At 50.1% G+C, this 18,939-nt stretch overlaps 1 protein-coding gene across 4 annotated transcripts in view; it reads right to left on the bottom strand.

Moving 5' to 3' along the window:
- Positions 1–18,939, bottom strand: part of SPTBN4 (spectrin beta, non-erythrocytic 4) — a 112,517-nt gene that overhangs the window by 14,537 nt on the left and 79,041 nt on the right. For all 4 annotated transcript variants that reach the window (XM_054462869.2, XM_054462871.2, XM_054462870.2 and 1 more), the window contains exons 21-27: positions 11,826–12,050; positions 10,928–11,017; positions 6,844–7,122; positions 6,623–6,753; positions 4,978–5,182; positions 3,889–4,269; positions 1,339–1,583 (exon numbers count right to left, since the gene is read on the bottom strand). In XM_054462869.2, coding sequence (XP_054318844.2) covers positions 1,339–1,583; positions 3,889–4,269; positions 4,978–5,182; positions 6,623–6,753; positions 6,844–7,122; positions 10,928–11,017; positions 11,826–12,050 — 1,556 coding nt within the window. The remainder of the gene's footprint in view (positions 1–1,338; positions 1,584–3,888; positions 4,270–4,977; positions 5,183–6,622; positions 6,754–6,843; positions 7,123–10,927; positions 11,018–11,825; positions 12,051–18,939) is intronic.

Here is an 18,939-nt window from a genome sequence, read left to right as displayed (position 1 = left end):
ACCTCCTGGGTTCAAGCGATTCTCCTGCCTTAGCCTCCCAAGTAGCTGGGATTACAGGTGTCCACCACCATGCCTGGCTAATTTTTGTATTTTTAGTAGAGACAGAGTTTTGCCATGTTGGCTAGGCTGGTGTCAAACTCCTGAGCTCAGGTGATCCGCCTGCCTCAGCCTCCCAAAGTGCTGGGATTACAGGCGTGAGCCACCGTGCCCTGTCCCCACACTATATTTCAGAAAGTAATAAGTGCTATGAGAATGCAATCTGTCTCAGGGCAAGGGTTTGGCCTTGCTCACCACGTGGCACACCATATGCATTTAATACATATTTGCTGAGTAAATGAATGCAGGCTCCAGGACCTGCATTCCCAGAAGCAATGCCAGGTGTCCCTGGTTCCCCAAGTCCTTTTCTTCCTAGCCACACCATGAGACAAAATTTCCAGGCTAGGTCAGGCATGGTGGCTTACGCCTGTAATCCCAGCACTTTGGAAGGCTGAGGTGGGTGGACCACTTGAGGCCAGGAGTTTGAGACCAGAGTGGCCAACACGGTGAAACCCTGTCTCTACTAAAAATACAAAATTAGCCAGATGTGGTGGTGGGCGTCTGTAGTCCCAGCTACTTGGGAGGCTGAGGCAGGAGAATCGCTTGAACCTGGGAGACGGAGGTTGCAGTGAGGTGATATTATGCCACTGCACTCCAGCCTGGGTAACAGAGCAAGACTCCGTGTCAAGAGAAAAAAAAAATTTTCAGCCTCCCTGGCAGACAGGTTAGGCCACTGGGCTGGCAGTGTGTGGGTGCCGGCTTTATCCCTAAAACCTTCTGTGTGATCCTCCTGCTGTCTTTTCTCATCTGCAGCGGGATGCAGAGGGTCCAGCACGTGACTCCCAGCGTGGCATGATGGAAGGACCCTGGCTCCCAATCACCAGGGGACAGGATTCTGCCGGACACTCACATCCAACCACTACATAAGCAATAAGCCAATGCCTTCTAATGAAGCCACTGAGATGCTGGAATTGTTAGAATTCTTCACCCACCCTCACAAATACAGTCCCACACCTCCCTTGCCCATCCTGTCTTTAGCCTGTTTCATGCTGCGACATCCCATGGAGAGGGTAATAATGGGCAACTGGGAAGGACAGAGGACAGAAGGATGCCCCACGACTGAAGTCCCCAGTGACAGGCCTAAAAAAGGGGTCTGAATACACACAAAGCACCTAGAACAGTGCCTGGCACACAGATATTGGCTGTTGTCATTCCATTGAGAAGGGGGCTGTCAATGGGCTGGGGGTGGCTGGGGGAGGCCACCAGGGGGAGGCAGGAAGCCCGAGGAGGGATGAGGGGCACCTGGGCTTGTCGGCTGCCCCAATCTGGCTGGCGATGCCATCCATCCAGGAGAGCAGGTCGCGGACTTGGCTGTGGAAGCGCAGGGCGTCGGCCGTGGAGCTGACGTGCAGGCGGGCATCCTCGCAGGCTGACAGCAGCTCTTTCCAACCCTGCAGCACCTCCTGCTCCCGGCTAGCAATGGCCTCGGCATGTTCACCTGCATACACCGTCCGTAGCTGGGCCGCCCCCTCCTGCAGCTGCCGTACCTGAGGGGCATGCCAGGTCAGGCGCCAGCCCTCCACGGGGCCCAGGCTGTGCCCTCCCTCCCACCATCTGCTCCAGCGCAGAACCTCAAGATATAAGGAGCCTCACACTGTGATCCCACAGCCAGGCTCCTGTCATATCTGCTGCCTGATTTCTCTTTGACTTACCCGCATTCTGACTTCTTTTAGATCTACTACCACGTCTCTTTCAACCCACTGCCTGATTTCTTTTGGTCTGAGAGCTTTATTTCTATTGGGTCTGTCACCTATGTTTTCAGGCAGGCCCGCCTCTACCTTGGGTCTTTCAGGAAACCCCTTTCCACTTTGATGTCTTTTAGATGTGCTAATGTTTTTAACTCGGTTTATTTCAAACCCACTCCTTCATAGTAGCCCAGTTTCCTACACGATGGCTGTTCAATTGCCATTAGCCCCCTGCCCAATTTCCATTCATTCTGCTGTATGAGTTCTGCTCACTCTATCTTTTGGGTTTTGGGTTTTTTGTTTGTTTGTTTGTTTTTCTGAGATAGGGTCTTGCTCTGTTGCCCAGGCTGCAGTGCAGTGGCACACACACAATTCACTGCAGCCTTGACATCCTGGGCTCAAGTGATCCTCCTGCCTCAGCCTACTAATAGCTGAACTACAGGTGCATGCCACTGTACCAGGATATATACATATATGTTGTAATAGAGATGGAGTCTCACTGTGTTACCCAGGCTCATCTTGAACTCCTGGGCTCAAGCAATCCTCTCAGCTCGGCCTCCCAAAGTGCTGAGATTACAGGCATGAGCCACTGTGCTCAGCCTGCTGCTCACTCTGTTGGTTCAATCTCCTGATTTCTTTTGGTGTGACCTCCCCATCTCTAACAGATCCACCACTTATTACTATGAATCTCTCAGCCTGATTTCTAAGTCATTTGTAGGATTTATAAAAATAACTGGGCTGGGCGCAGTGGCTCATGCCTATAACCCCAGCCCTTTGGGAGGCCAAGGTGGGCAGATCACTTGAGGTCAGGAGTTCAAGACCAGCCTGGCCAACATGGTGAAACCCCATCTCTACTAAAAATACAAAAATTAGCTGGGTGTGGTGGCTCGCACCTGCAGTCCCAGCTACTCGAGGCTGAAGCGGGAGAATCGCTTGAACCCGGGAGGCGGAGGTTGCAGTGAGCCGAGATTACACCACTACACTCCAGCCTGGGTGACAAAGCGAGACTCTGCCTCCGCCTCCTCCTCCTCCTCCTCCTTCTCCTCCTCCTCCTCCTCCTCCTCCTCATCGCCAGCTGGGCATAGTAGCTCATGCTTGTAATCCCAGCACTTTGGGAGGCCGAGATGGGTGGATCACCTGAGGTCAGGATTTCAAGGCCAGCCTGGCCAACATGGTGAAATCCTGTCTCTACTAAAAATATAAAAATTAGCCAGGCATGGTGGTGCGTGCATGTAATCCCAGCTATTTGGAAGGCTGAGGCAGGAGAATCGCTTAAGCCTGGGAGGCAGAGGTTGCAGTGAGCTGAGATCGCGCCACTGCACTCCAGCCTGGGTGACAGAGCGAGACTCTGTCTAAAAAAAAAAAAAAAAAAAATTGCCCAACAACTTCTACCTTCCATTAGACCTGCAACCCAATTTCCTGCTGCCTGAGTTGTATTGGGCCCGCAGCTTCATTTCCATCTGACTGCTCAGATCCACCTCCGAACTCTGGCCAGAACCTCTGCCTAATTTCTAATATCTCTGTTGCCTTTTTCATTAAATTCACCCCCATCAAATTACTTTCAGAAAAGTCATATGATTTCTCTCAGAGACCTGTTATCTAAGTTCTTTTTTTTTTTTTTTTTTAATGCAGTGGCACGATCTTGTCTCACTGCAACCTCCGCCTCCCGGGTTCAAGCGATTCTCCTGCCTCAGCCTCCTGTGTAGCTGGGATTACAGGTGCCCGCCACCACACCTGGCTAATTTTCGTATTTTTAGTAGAGATGGGGTTTCACCACGTTGACCAGGCTGGTCTTAAACTCCTGACCTCAGATGATCCGCCTGCGTCGGCCTCCCAAAGGGAGCCACCACGCCCAGCTGGAAGCTGTTTAATATCTGTGAGACCTTCTAAGGTACCACTTTTCCCTGCCAATACCTGATTTCTATATACCATTCCATCAGTCCATTTTCTATCTGCTCCATAATCTAATTTCTTCCTGTTCTGTAGTCCACTTTCTATCTGTGCCACTGCCTAATTTCGACCTGCTCCACAGCCTGATTTTTGCCCACTCTGCTGCCCACAGCTGTCCAGGCCCTCCCACCTGCCCTGATGGCCACCGGCGCCCCACCTGGGACACGAGGAGCTGCAGGTCATGCTCAAAGGCTCTCAGGGTCCGCTGCATGGAACTGGCACTGGGTCTCGGCTCAGGCGGGGTGGTCAGGCGGGGCAGCCGCCTCCGCTTCTCCTCAATCTGTCCCTGAAGCTCTCGGGCGTCACTGAAGAACTTATGAAGCTCCCGAGAGGCGGCCAGCAGCTGGGCCCGTGTGCCCATGAGCTCCAGCAGCTCAGCCCAGGCCTCGTTCAGTCCGTCCTTCCACTCAGCCATGGTGGCCGCTGCTGTATGGCCACACTCGATCAGCTCATCCACCATCTGGTTCACAGCTGCCAGCCGTTCCCGCCCTGCCGTACCCGTCTCGCTGGCGAACTCTGAGAATTTCTCCTGCAGCACCTGCCATCAGGAAGTGGGGGGGGGAGGGGTACAGCAAAGTGAGCAAAGGGGCAGCATACACCAGCCCCCTCCAGCCTACAATTTTTTTTTTCTTTTTGATACAGAGTCTTGCTCTGTCGCCCAGGTTGGAGTGCAGTGGTTCAACAGCCACTTACTGCAACCTTCACCTCCCCAGTTCAAGCGATTCTCCTGCCTCAGCCTCCCAAACAGCTAGGACTACAGGCGTGCGCCACTACACCCAGCTGATTTTTTTGTGTTTTTAGTAGAGACGGGGTTTCACTATGTTTGCCAGGCTGGTCTCATACTCCTGACCTCAAGTGATCCACCTGCCTTGGCCTCCCAAAGTGTTGGGATTACAGGCGTGAGCCACCACACCTGGCAGAGGCTAACATTTTGTGGCAGGTAAGAGTAATGACAATCATCATCATCATCATAAAAAATAATATCTAACACTTACGGAACACCTGGCAAGAATAGTAACAAAATAGTAACAATAAAATAATAAGCTGATAATAATAAGTAACACTGTGTGAGGCAGCATGTGTGCCAAGCAGGATCCTCAGTGCTTTACATTATATTAACTCATTTGTCTCACAGCAGAGCCATGAGGCGGGTGCTGTTATTATCCTCATACTACAGATGAGGAAACTAACGCCCAGAGAACCTTAGTGGTAGCTCCTGGTATCACTTATTACTAATGATGCTCACCGAGACATGCTCAAAGTCCTGGCCGAGCTCGGGTGAGCCAGCCACCACCTCCTTCTCGGCAATCCAGTGCTCAAGCTCGCTCACCTGGCGGCTGAGCTGGTACAGCCAGTACTGCTGTTCCAGAGCCACCCGGCGCTCCTCACCCAGCTCCTTGAGCGCCACGTACAGGCGGTCCACCTGAGACTGCCGCCGGCTGATCTGCTCGCTGATGGGGGACATGGAGGGGCAGGGATGGACCCCTGAGACTTCTGGGGCAGAGCGTGACCCCCCTAAACCCCCTCCCCAGGACAGGGCTGTGTTTCCTTGCAATCTTCAGACAAGGCTGTGTCCCCAGGTAGAGCTCTGTTTTCTTTTCTTTTTTTTTTTTTTGGAGACAGGGTCTTGCTCTGTTGCTCAGGCTGGAGTGCAGTGGTGTGATCACAACTCACTGCAGCCTCCACCTCCCATGCTCAAGCAATCCTCCCATTGCAGCCTCCCAAGTGGGACCACAGGCACGTGACGCTACACCTGGCTAACTTTTTGATTTTTTTGTAGAGATGAGGTCTCACTATGTTCCCTCTGTTCTCAAACTCCTGGGTTCAAACGATCCTCCTGCCTCAGCCTCCGAGTGTTGAGATTACAGGTGTGAGCCACTATGCCTGGCCAGGACTCTGTTTTCTGCAAGTCTTGGGTTCAGACAGCCCTGCATTTCAGCATGCAGGGAAAGCTCTGCTTCCCTAGATGGATAAGCTCACCTCCATCCAGCCTCACCCAGTTTCCTTTCTTTTTTTTTTTTTTTTTTTTTTTTTGAGACGGGGTCTTGCTCTGTCACCAGGCTGGAGTGCAGTGGCGCGATCTCGGCTCACTGCAACCTCTGCCTCCCAGGTTCAAGCCATTCTCCTGCCTCAGCCTTCCCAGTAGCTGGGACTACAGGCACGTGCCACCATGCCCGGCTAATTTTTTATTTTTAGTAGAGACAGGGTTTCACCATGTTGGCCAAGCTGGTCTCCAACTCCTGACCTCAAGTAACCCGCCCACCTCGGCAGCCTCACCCAGTTTCTATCTCAGTCTCACGCCCCTCCTATCCAGGAACCTCGGTGGGACTCTGGACTCCCAGGTTGGGTCCCCAGCCAATTCATCCCACCTCTAGCCCCAATCTCTGAGCCCACTTGGACAGAGGTCTCTCTGTGTACCTCCTTTCAGATTCCATCCCTGGTCCAGGCCTGGAGCTCAGCACCTGCCTACACAAGGCAACATCACCCCACTGCACCAGGAGGTCTCCAGCCCCACCCCCATAGCCAATCTCAGCACAGGCTTTTCTGTCCTCCCAGACAGTGGATAGAAAGAGCCCCTTGCCTGTCCTGAGCAAATTCTTCTCTACCCCAGTCCTAGACATCGCCTCCTCTTTTCTCCCCCGACAAGGTCCCCACTACTACACTCAAATCCAGGTGCTCCTGGCCCCACCCTCTCAACCATCCCTGGGCTGTGTCCCCCCATTCCGGCCCGCCCACTTGCCAAATTCGAGGGCTCCAGCACACAGCAAGGAGGACCTCTCCCACCCAACGTCCAATTCCAGCGCTGTGCCAACTCCCAACAGCGAAGCTTCAGGTCCTGCTGGACCATTCCTGTGAACCGGCCACGCCCCCGCCCCCGCCCGCCCGCCCACCTGTCCGGGTGCCCCATCTCCAGCAGCGCCCGGCACTGGCGCGACAGCTGCGCAATGCTTTCCTCGTAGTTCTCCACGCCTTGCTCCAGCTGCAGGTGTTTCTTGAGCAGCTGCAGGGTGCTCTGTTCGTCCTGGGGGCACAAAGCACCCACGATGAGGCGGCAGCGGCGGCCCCCGGCTCCAGCGCCCCCAGGCCCTCAGCACCCCCAGCTCGGGCGCACCTTGCCCTTGTCCTCACTCATCATGAGCAGCTCCTGCTCGCCCAGCCACGCCTCCACCTCAGCCACGTCGAAGTAGTACTGCTCCACCTGGAAGGCGGCGTCCAGCGCCTGCTGTCGTCGCTCGGCAGCCTCCCGCAGTCCGGCCCAGGCGCTCTGCAGCTGCTCCAGGCCCCGGCGCACTGCCTCTGCCTCCGGGCTGCGCAGCGACGCCAGCGCGCCCGCGCGCTCCAGCACCTCCTCCAGGCGCGGCCCGTGCGCCTGGATCTCCCGCCGCAGGCCCTAGGGGCAGGAGGTAGGGGGATGTGGGTGGAGAGGGGGCGTTCCGAGGCCCTGCAAGACCACACGCTCCTCTGCTACTGGCACGGCCCACGGGGCAATTAACAAGCACCCCCAGCTCGCTTACCACGTGCCAAGACTATGTAAACATTTTACTGATACTCCCTCACTCATCATAACCCTATGCTGCAGGTGGGAAAACAGGCACAGAGGGGCGAAGTACGGCGCCCAAGAACAAGCAGCCAGTAAGGAGTGACAGGATTTGAACACAGGAGGCTGGTTCCAGAGACTGTGCTCTGAGCCAAGCCGCTTGCCGACCCAAGATCGGCCCTAATACAGAAACCCTGCAGCTTAGCAGCCGAGGTATCATTTATATACGGTGAAGTGCACAAATCTTAGGTATACAGTTGCACACATTTGTACAGACGCATACACCGGTGTGCCCAGATCAGCATGCGGAACACTTCCATCCCCGAGAAGGTTCCCTCAACCAGCTCTGTACTTGCAGAGTACCTTATTTAACTTTTTGTGTGCCTTAACCTTATTTACTTACAGAGTACCTTATTTAACTTTTTGTGTGTCTTTTTTAACTTTTTGTGTGCCTTAACCTTATTTAACTTTTTGTGTGACTCAACTGGTAAACAAAGATAATAACAGCCACCACGTCCTCTTCTTATTTTGCTTTTTTAGAGACAGGGTCTCACTCTATCACCCAGGCTGGAATGCAGCAGCTTTAAACTCCTGGGCTCAAGTGATCCTCCTGCCTCAGCCTCCCAAGTAGCTGGGACTACAGGTGTGCACCACTATGCCCCGCTATTTTAAAAAATATTTTTGGAGAGACGAGGTCTTGCTATGTTACTCAGGACGGTCTTGAACTCCTGGCCTCAAGCGATCCTCCCACCTTGCCTCCCAAAGTGCTAGGCTTATAAGCATGAGCCACTGTGCCCGGCCAGCCAAAGCTTCTTGAGTGTCTGCTACCCTGCTACCTGCCAGGTGCTTTGCTAAGTAAGAGCTTTACATAATATAGCCTCACACCTCCTCACTCCCAACCTATGGAGCCAGACAACATTACCATCTCCATTTTACAGATGAGAAGACTGAGGCAGAGAGAGGGTGAGGAATTTGCTAAAGTCACACAGCTAGTATCAGGCTGAGATGATCTACCTTGTGGGGTTATTGTAAGGTGATAAACTATGGAGCACTTGGAACTGAGCCTGCATGCAGCAAATGCATAATATTTGCAGCTATTTTTTGCTTAACAGCCCCTGTGTATCCAGCACTCTCACTGCACACACAGCTGAGCTCCCCCAATTTTAAGTGCTAAGTGCACTTGATCAGTTTCCTCAACCATGACAACGATAGGCCAGTTCTGTCCCCAACACTGTTGACAGCCAAGAGTATTTTCCTCAAGACAGGAAAACAAAATCTCAGCAAAACTCCAGTCTCTTAAAGAACTCCACCTACTGCAGAATGATCAGGAAGCTTCCAAAATAATCTGTGGACCCACCTCCCCACCATCCTTCAGTGCCCTATTCTTCCAACATACATTGTTTGGTGAAATGAGGATAATGACAATATCCACCTCATAGGGTTATAGAGGGGGTTAAATTAAATAATCAGCATAAACCCTAAGATAGTACTTAGCACATAGTAAATCTTTTTTTTTTTTTTTTTGAGACGGAGTCTCGCTCTTGACACTGAGGCTGTACTGCAATGGTGCAATCTTGGCTCACTGCAACCTCCGCCTCCTAGGTTCAAGTGATTCTCCTGCCCCAGCCTCCCGAGCAGCTGGGATTACAGGCACCCGCCACCTCACCTGGCTAATTTTTTGTGTTTTTAGTAGAGATGCGGTTTCACCATGTTAGCCAGGATGATCTCCATCTCCTGACCTCGTGATCCACCCGCCTCGGCCTCCCAAAGTGCTGGGATTACAGGCGTGAGCCACTGCACCTGGCCTTAATTTTTTGCATTTTTAGTAGAGACAGGGTTTCACCATGTTGGTCAGGCTGGTCTCGAACTCCTGACCTCAGGTGATCCACCCACCTCGGCCTCCCAAAGTGCTGGGATTACAGGCATGAGCCACTGCACCTGGCCAGCACATAGTAAATCTTTAACTGATGCTTTTTTTTTTTTTTTTTTTTTGAGACAGGGTCTCACTCTGTCACCCAGGCTGGAGTGCAGTGGTGTGATCTTGGCTCACTGCAACCTCTGCCTCCTGGGTTCAAGCGATTCTCCTGCCTCAGCCTCCCAAGTAGCTGGGATTACAGGCACCTTCTACTATGCTCAGCTAATTTTTGTATTTCTGGTAGAGACGGGGTTTCCCCATGTTCCCCAGGCTGGTCTCAAACTCCTGGACTCAAGTGATCATGCCGCCTCGGCCTCCCAGAGTGCTGGGATTACAGGCATGAGCCACCACACCCGGCACAATGCCTTATTATTATTATTCCTCTTTTATGTGTCTTGCTTTAGGCTTTGGTGAAATAGTTGCTTTGACCAACGGGTTCCCTTGCTGTGCAGTTTGAGAACCACTGCTCTAAACCAACTCTACTTATTTAGATGTGGAAACTGAGCCCCAGAGGAATGAACAGAGATTCAGAGAATTTTTAGGAGCTCAAAAGCCCCCTCCCCCACCTTGCTCAGGTTAGGGGACAGTAGTACCCTCTTGCTGATTATCTCTGTCCTTTGTCCCTATGGGTGTTTTTTGTTTGTTTCTTTTGGGGGGGGTGTGTGTGTGAGAGAAAGAGAGAGAGAGATAGGGTCTCATTCTGTTGCACAGGGTGGAGTGTACTGGTGTGTTCAAGGCTCACTGCAGCCTTGACCTCTGGACTCAAGGGACCCTCTCTCCTCAGCCTCCAGAGTAGCTGAGACTACAGGGGTACACCACCACACCAGGCTAACTCGATGTTTTGTGATTTTGTTTGTCGTTGTTTTACTTTTTCCTTGTCCAATAGCTATTCCCCTTCCTTCTAGTCTCAAGCCCCTGATTTTCCTTTGGGGAACTCCCTTTGCCTCCATCTCAGCCTTGGTAATTAAGCTAAGGCTGATTCCAGCAGCAGGTTCCAGGGGAGGGCGCTTAGCCAGGCCAGCCCAAGGAGCAGTCGGAATCCCCATCCATCATGATTAGTTCAGGGATGGGCATGGGACGCCATGGGCATGGTGAGCCAATGAGAGTTATTCCTGAGACTACTGCTGACATTATTGAGGTGGGAAATTCTCTTCAGTTTTGCTGGTGAGAGGTAAACCTGAATCTATTGGAGGCCTTTTATCACCAGGAGAGGAGGACTGGCCTAAGAAGAAAGCTCATGTAGAAAAACAAACAGGCCGGGTGCAGTGGCTCACACCTGTAGTCTCAGCACTTTGGGAGGCTGAGGCGAGTGGATCACTTGAGGCCAGGAGTTCGAGACCAGCCTAGCCAACCTGGTGAGACACCCCCCCCCCCAACTCTACTAAAAATACAAAAATTAGCCAGGTGTGGTGGTGCACACCTATAATCCCAGCTACTTGGGTGGCTGAGGCAGGAGAATCGCTTGAATTCAGGAAGTGGAGGTTGCAGTGAGCGAAGATTGTGCCACTAAACTCCAGCCTGGGCAACAGAGCAAAGGCTCCATCTCAAAAAAAAAAAAAAAAATAGAGCCAAGAGTCATGAAAGTATATGGAAGTACCTGGATACATCTGTATCTGCTGTCCACAGTCTTGTTAATTCCAAAAGCCAATAAATTCATTGTTTTGGCTTTAACCACCTTCAGCTGTTTTCTATCACGTGTATCCAAATGTGTCCTAACTCGCTCCCTCACCTGGCTCTGCTCACCTGGTTTTTTTTGATGTGCTGCTGGACCGCCTGCAAACCGTTGCCTCGCTCTGTCTGCATGGCCAGTGGCAGCCGCTCCTGAACCCATGCCTGGAGAGGACACAGGAAGCAGGTCAAGGGGAGAATGCATCCAAGAACCCCTGCATCGCAACTAAACTTTAAACCTGCACGGCATCCCAGGCCCTTCCTTGCGTAAGAGCCCAGTTGAATCTTCAGCCTCCTCCATTTTTTTTTTCTTTGAGATGGGATCAAATCCCCAGGCTCAAATAATCCTCCTACCTCAGCCTCCCAAGTAGCTGGGACTACAGGCACCACCACACCTGTCTCGGTCTCCTCGGTTGACATACTCTGTCTTGCTCTCTGCACTTAAGCCAGGCTCACACCGTTGGCCTTTGCACATACAGGTCTTGTTTCCTATCATATTCCTAACCACCCTGAATTGTCACTGTCTGGGGACAAGTCTGTTTTCCCCGTTGGACTCTGAACCCTCTGGGGCACAATGGGGTCTGCCTTGGCCACCCCTGTGGCCCCAGTATCATCCAAACACAGGGCTGGGGCCAGAATGATCAACTGAGTGAGCAAATGAATGAGCAAAGCAGGAAATTGAGTGATGGAATGAGGAAATGAACAGAGGAGTGAATGAATGAATAATAAGTAAATAAATGAATGGAGGAAAGAACAAACGATGGATGAGTGAATAAATAAATGAGTGACTTCATGAATAAATCAACGAATGATTCGAAGTGAGTAAATGAGTGTGAATGAATGAATCAGTGAAGGGCTGAATGCGTCTTTCAGCGTATGAGTGGGAGGGTCTCAGCCTTCTCCATTTTCAGTCCCGCCCCGTGCCCACCTTCTCCGCCCCCCGCCCCGCCCCAGGCCCCTGCGCTGGCCTCACCAGCTCGTCGTCCAGGTCGTGCGCCACCTGGTGCAACTCCTTGGAGGCCAGCAGCAAGCGGCGGCGCTCCTGCAACGGCTCGAGCAGGCGCACCAGGCGCTCGCCCACCGCGTTCTGCCGCTCGCCCACCAGCTCCTTGCTCGCCGGCTCCAGCGGCAGCGCTGCCGTCTGCGCCTGCAGCTCTCCCACCTCACGGTACCACTCCTCCACCTGCGACTCCATGGACTGTGGGGACAGAGGCAGGGTCAGTGGGCCCCACCCGCCCTCCTGATCCTGCTGTGGCTCTCCAGTACCCTTATGGTGACAGCCAGACCCCTCACCGCGGCCTACCCTTCCACCCTCTCCTTGTTCAGTCCCCTCCAGGAGCGATGCGCTCCACATGAACCTGCATCACACTAAGCTAGTCCCTGCCTCGGAGCCTTTGCCTTTGCTGTTTCCTCTGCCAGGCATGCTCTTCCTTATCATTACCTTCTTAAAGAGGCTTACCTGACCCCGGAACTAAAGTGGTCCATTAATTCACTAATTCCCAGAACAACCCTTCAAGGTTGGTAGTCTCCCTGTTTTACAAAGGAGGAAACTGAGGCCAAGAGAAGTTAAAGAATTTGTCCAAAGAGTCAACTTTCCAAAATTATTACTATCAAATATAGTAATAATTTTTTGTTAACGCTTTTTTTTTTTTTTTTTTTTGTGAGACAGAGTCTCACTGTGTTGCCCAGGCTGGAGTGCAATGGCATAATCTCGGCTCACTGCAACCTTCACCTCCCGGCCTCAAGCGATTCTCCCGCCTCAGCCTCCTGAGTAGCTGGGATTACAGGCACTCGCCATCATGCCCGGCTAATTTTTGTATTTTTGTAGAGATGGGGTTTCACCATATTGGCTAGGCTGGTCTTGAACTCCTGACCTCAGGTGATCTGCCCACCTTGGCCTCCCAAAGTGCTAGGATTACAGGCGTGAGCCACCGCACCCAGCTGGATTTTTTTTTGTTTTTTTTTTTGTTTTTTTTTTTTTGGAGACGGAAGAACAAATCAGCCTGGGCACTGTGTCATCCAGGCTGGAGTCAGTGGGCAATCTCGGCTCACTGCAACCTCCACCTCCCAGGTTCAAGTGATTCTTGTGCCTTGGCCTCCCAAGTAGCTGGGACTACAGGCACCCGCCACCATGCCTTGCTAATTTTTTTTTTGTATTTTTAGTAGAGATGGGGTTTCACCATGTTGGTCAGGCTGGTCTCAAACTCCTAACCTCAAGCAATCTGCCCACCTTGGCCTCCCAAAGTGCTGGGATTACCGGCTAAAAAAAAAATTTGATAGTAAGAAATTATCAAAAATAAATGCAAAGCTATAGTAATTTGGATGGCTGCTGTGTCATAGGGATAGACAGAAAGTGCAAAAGCAGACCCAAATACACAGGAAAATTCATGTGTTTCATAGGTGCCAATTCAAATCCCCAAGGGAAAGATGGGTTATTTAATGAATGGTCATGGACCAACGGCTAACCAATTTAGCTGGATCCTTTCCTTCCATCTGAAAACAATTCCAGATTAAAGCCTTAAACGGAGTAAGTAAATCCATAAGGCACTAAAAGAAAACCTGGGCAAATGCTTTTATAATGTTGGGATGGAGAAAAATCTTTCCAAGTATAGAAAACATAAAGGGAAAGATTTATAATTTGATCACATAAAAATACTTCTGCATCAGCCAACAGACATATGAAAAAATGCTCACCATCACTGGTCATCAGATAAATGCAAATCAAAACCACAATGAGATATCATCTCACACCAGTTAGAATAGCGGTCATTAAAAAGTCAGGAAACAACAGATGCTGGAGAGGATGTGGAAAAACAGGAACACTTTTACACTGTTGGTGGGAATGTAAACTGGTTCAACCATTGTGGAAGACAGTGTGGCGATTCCTCAAGGATCTAGAACTAGAAATACCATTTGACCCAGTGATCCCATTACTGGGTATTTACCCAAAGGATTATAAATCATGCTACTATAAAGACACATGCACATATATGTTTACTGTGGCACTATTCACATTAGCAAAGACTTGGAACCAACCCAAATGTCCATCAATGATAGACTGGATTAAGAAAATGCGGCACATATATACCATGGAATACTATGCAGCCATAAAGGATGAGTTCATGTCCTTTGTAGGGACATGGGTGAAGCTGGAAACCATCATTCTGAGCAAACTATCGCAAGTACAGAAAACCAAACACCACATGTTCTCACTCATAGGTGGGAGCTGAACAATGAGAACACTTGGACACAGAGCAAGGAACATCACACACCAGGGCCTGTCGTGGGGTGGGGGAGAGGGGAGGGATAGCATTAAGAGAAATACCTAATGTAAATGACGAGTTAATGGGTGCAGCACACCAACATGGCACATGAATACATATGTAACAAACCTGCACGTTGTGCACATGTACCCTAGAGTTTAAAGTATAATTAAAAAAATACTTCTGCATCAACCAAAATTTCATGAGTTAGAAGGCAAATGACAAACTGTAAAAATTGATATGTATCAGAGCAAGGAACTAGTTTCTTTAACAATCAAAGAATTTCCCTCCATCCTGCTTCCTTTGTCTTCACAGTGCTTACCACCATCAGACAACTCTCTTGATTTTTGTGTGTTTGTTTTTTTTTTGACAGGGTCTTGCTCTGTCATGCAGGTTGGAGTGCAGTAGAGAGATAATAGCTCTCTGCAGCCTCAAACTCCTGGGCTCAAGGGATCCTCTTGCCTCAGCCTCCCAAGTAGCTAGGACTACAGGCACACACCACTATGCCCAGCTCATTTTTGAAATTTGTCATAAAGATGGGGTCTTGCTATGTTGCCCAGGCCGGTCTTGAACTCCTGGACTCAAACTATTCTCACGTTGGTCTTCCAAAGTGCTGGGATTACAGGTGTGAGCCACTACACTCAGGTACTTGTGTATTTTTATTGGTCCCCTGCTTCCAGACTATGACCCACATGATGGGAGGGGCTGTGTCACACTCACTGCTATATTCTTGAAAGCCTAGAACAATTTTTGGTACACAATAGGCCTCCAGTTATGATTTGTTCAATGCATACATGAATGACATCAGCAAAAAAAAGGACTGCCCAAAAAGAGAAATGGGCATCAGATGTGAACAGGCAACAGACAAAACAAGCATATGAAAAGATGCCCAGTCTTATTCATCAGCTGGAAAATAGAAATTAAAACAAGACTTCCTTTTCTTTTTTTTTTTTTTTGAGATGGAGTTTCACTCTTTTTGCCCAGGCTGGAGTGCAATGGCATGATCTCGGCTCACTGCAACCTCTGCCTCCTCAGTTCAAGTGATTCTCCTGCCTCAGCCTCCCGAGTAGCTGGGATTACAGGCACACATCACCACGCCCAGTTAATTTTGAATTTTTTTTTTTTTGAGGCAGAGTCTCGCTCTGTCACCCAGGCTGGAGTGCAATGGTGCTATCTCGGCTCACTGCAAGCTCCAAGCTCTGCCTCCCAGGTTCATGGCATTCTCCTGCCTCAGCCTCCCAAGTAGCTGGGACTACAGGTGCCCGCCACCACGCCTGGCTAATTTTTTTTGGATTTTTAGTAGAGATGGGGTTTCACCGTGTTAGCTAGGATGGTCTCGATCTCCTGACCTCGTGATCTGCCCGCCTTGGCCTCCCAAAATGCTGGGATTACAGGCATGAGCCACCACGCCTGGCCAATTTTGAATTTTTAATAGAGATGGGGTTTCACCATGTTGGCTAGGCTAGTCTTGAACTCTTGACTTCAGGTGATCCACCCACCTCGGCCTCCCAAAGTGCTGGGATTACAGGAGTGAGCCACTGCGCCTGGCCAAGGCATTCTTTTCTACACATTAGGTTGGCAAAAATGTAAAAGACTTATAGTACCTAATGCTGGCAAAGATGCTGGGAGATGGGCACACTCAGCCACTGTCAGTGGTGGTGTAAATTGGTAGAGCCTTTTTGGAAGGCAATTTGGCAGGTCTTTGCATCAAAATGCAAAATATGCATCTGCTTGACCCAGCACTTGCACTTCTAGTAATATAACTAAAGAAATACTGTCATAGGCCAGGTGCGGTGGCTCATGCCTGTAATCCCAGCACTTTGGGAGGCCAAGGCAGGCGGATCACAAGGTCAGGAGTTCGAGACCAGCCTGGCCAACATGATGAAACCCCGTCTCTACTAAAAATACAAAAATTAGCTAGGCGTGGTGATGCATGCCTGTAATCCCAGCTACTTGGGAGGCTGAGGCAGGAGAATTACTTGAACTTGGGAGGTGGAGGTTGCAGTGAGCTGAGATCACGCCGCTGCACTTCAGCCTGGATGACACAGCAAGACTCCATCCTGAAAAAAAAAATTTAAATAATAATAATAAAAAAATTTTTTTAAGAAAAAAAAAGAAATACTGGCACAGATGTACAAAGTTGTAGTATCACAGCAGAGTTTGTAATGGGAAAAAACTGGAAGCAACCTCAATGCCCATCAAGAGAGAAATGGTTAAGTCAGGTGCAGCAGCTCATGCCTGTAATCCCAGCTACTTAGGAGGTTGAGGTGGGAAAAATGCTTGAGCCCAGGAGTTCGAGACCAGACTGGGCAACACAGCTAGACCCCCCTCTCTTTAAAAAAAAAAAAAAAGGGTAAAATGGTTAAACAAATCCAGACCAGTATGGAATAATAGCCAAGTGTTACTGTTAAGAAGAAAAAGCATGCTGGGTGCAGTGGCTCACGCCTGTAATCCTAGCACTCTGGGAGGCCAAGGCGAGTGGATCACCTGAAGTCAGGAGTTTGAGACCAGCCTGGCCAACATGGTGAAACCCTGTCTCTACTAAAAATACAAAAAATTAGCCAGGCGTGATGGCAGACACCTGTAATCCCAGCTACTCGGGAGCCTGAGGCAGGAGAATCACTTGAACCCGGGAGGCAGAGGTTGCAGTGAGCCAAGATCATGCCACTGCACTCCAGCCTGGGCAACAAAAGCGAAACTCCATCTCAAAAAAAAAAAAAAAAAAGGCCGGGCACAGTGGCTCACGCCTGTAATCCCAGCACTTTGGAAGGCCGAGGCGGGCAGATCACGAGGTCAGGAGATAGAGACCATCCTGGCCAACATGGTGAAACCCGGTCTCTACCAAAAATACAAAAAATTAGCCGGGCATGGTGGCAGGCGCCTGTTATCCCAGCTACTTGGGAGGCTGAGGCAGGAGAATTGCTTGAACCCGGGAGGCGGAGGTTGCAGTGAGCTGAGATCGCGCCATTGCACTCCAGCTTGAGCTAAAAGAGTGAAACTCAGTCTCAACAACAAACAAACAAACAAAAAAAAAAAAAAGAAGAAGAAAAAGCAATTTAGAACCTACCTATGAATATAAATTTATAGTGGATTGCACATGCATAAAAATTCCCTGGAGTAAACAAGAAGTTCATAACAGATGGTACTTACTGGGGGGATGAGAACTTAATGAATGGGGAACAGGGATGAAGAGGATAATTTTCCCATGGGATTTCCCTAGAGGTTTTGATGTCTTAACCATGAAAATTTATTTATTCAAAAATTGAAATTAAACATGAAAAGCAAATAATATAAAAACATTAAACATCCATATAGGTACACTTGTAAATGCACGGAAAGAGGTCTAGATGGATGCACACCAAATAACTGAGGCTCTCTGGGATGTGGGATTGGGAGGCAGATCGGAGTGAGACTTTATGTTTTACTGAAGACTGCTGGGTTAGTAAAATTTTTTCCCAAAAGAATATATTCATATATTACCCTTGTAATTCTAAACAGATGGAGGAAACCTAGAGAAGAAAACAACATAACAATTAAAAAATTAAGTGGTAGCAGATTACCGCAAATGACTGCAAAACAAAACCCCAAACTCAAGAACCAAGCCAAGACTTCTTGTTTCAAGGTTCTGTAGTGCAGAGTTGTTGGTTTTGCCTGCCCAAAATCCATCCTCTCCTTCCAAATACATCAAAACTCACTCTCAGGTCCTGAGCTTCCTAAAGGGCAAATGAAACCCAGAGAGTCATGGGTAATCACATGACCCAAGTGGGGCCAATCAGACCACTGAAAACACCCTGGTCATAAAGATTGGGTCAGAGATGAGCATGTGACCTTAGATGGGCCAATGAAAACTCTTCCCACTTTTTCTTTTTTGGTAGAGGTGGGGTCTCGCTATGCTGGCCAGGCTGGTCTCCAACTCCTGGCCTCAAGCAATCCTCCCATCTTGGCCTCCTAAAGTGTGGGATTACAGGTGTGAGCCACTGTGCCTGGCCACTCTCCCCACTTTTGCCAGGAAAGTGCGTGTGCACAGAAGAGATGCTCTCTTTCCCATGGGCTTCCTAAGTTGGGAGGAGGTAGCTGGGCATCCTGGGGTCATCCTGCCAACATCAGGGACTCTCTGACAACGAGGCCAACACAGAAGAAAGCGGTGCTCAGAAATGAAGACAAGGAGATTTGTGAAGACATAATTTGAGTTACTGATCACTCCACCCCTCAGACCCCGAGCCAGCACCTTCATAAATTGAAGACATAATTTGTGAATGAGGAAGACATAATTAGCCGAGATTGCGCCACTGCACTCCAGCCTGGGCAACAGAGTGAGACTGTCTCAAAAAAAAAAAAAAAAAGAAAAGAAAGGAAGAAAGGATGGGGTCCCTTGCCTTGAATCCCAGTAGGGCAAGGACTGGGACTGTATAGCCCCTGAATGTGCACTCCTCTCCCAGGCCATGCTGAGCTGGATACAAAAACATGGGACAGAGAAGCAGAACATGGGGAGGAGGGTGTTTCCTTGGCCAGAGAAAGAGCTTTGCTTAGGGTGGGGGTGGGCCTGGAAAAAGTGTGGGGTCCCCAGGGACAGAGCCTGGCAGTTGCAAAGCCTCTAGTGCATTTTCTCATCTGGCAGGAGACCAGTCCCCCACTTCTCCAAGCAGGAGTCTGTGGCTGAGGCCAACCAGCTGGCCAGGTCCCTGAGGGCTGGGGAGCCAGGACTTGAGACTCCACCATCTGGCTTCTTGGCCAGAAAGCACAGCTTGGCGAGAGGCCCCGAGAGAGGATTCTGGGTCACGTGGCCAGGACCTGGGAGGTGGGGTCCCAGAGAGCCTGCTGCAG

The sequence above is a fragment of the Pongo pygmaeus genome, chromosome 20 (genome assembly GCF_028885625.2).
Source record: "Pongo pygmaeus isolate AG05252 chromosome 20, NHGRI_mPonPyg2-v2.0_pri, whole genome shotgun sequence".
NCBI classification, from domain to species: domain Eukaryota; kingdom Metazoa; phylum Chordata; class Mammalia; order Primates; family Hominidae; genus Pongo; species Pongo pygmaeus.
Note: the sequence above shows the minus strand (reverse complement) of the source record. Positions and strands in the feature narration are given on the sequence as shown.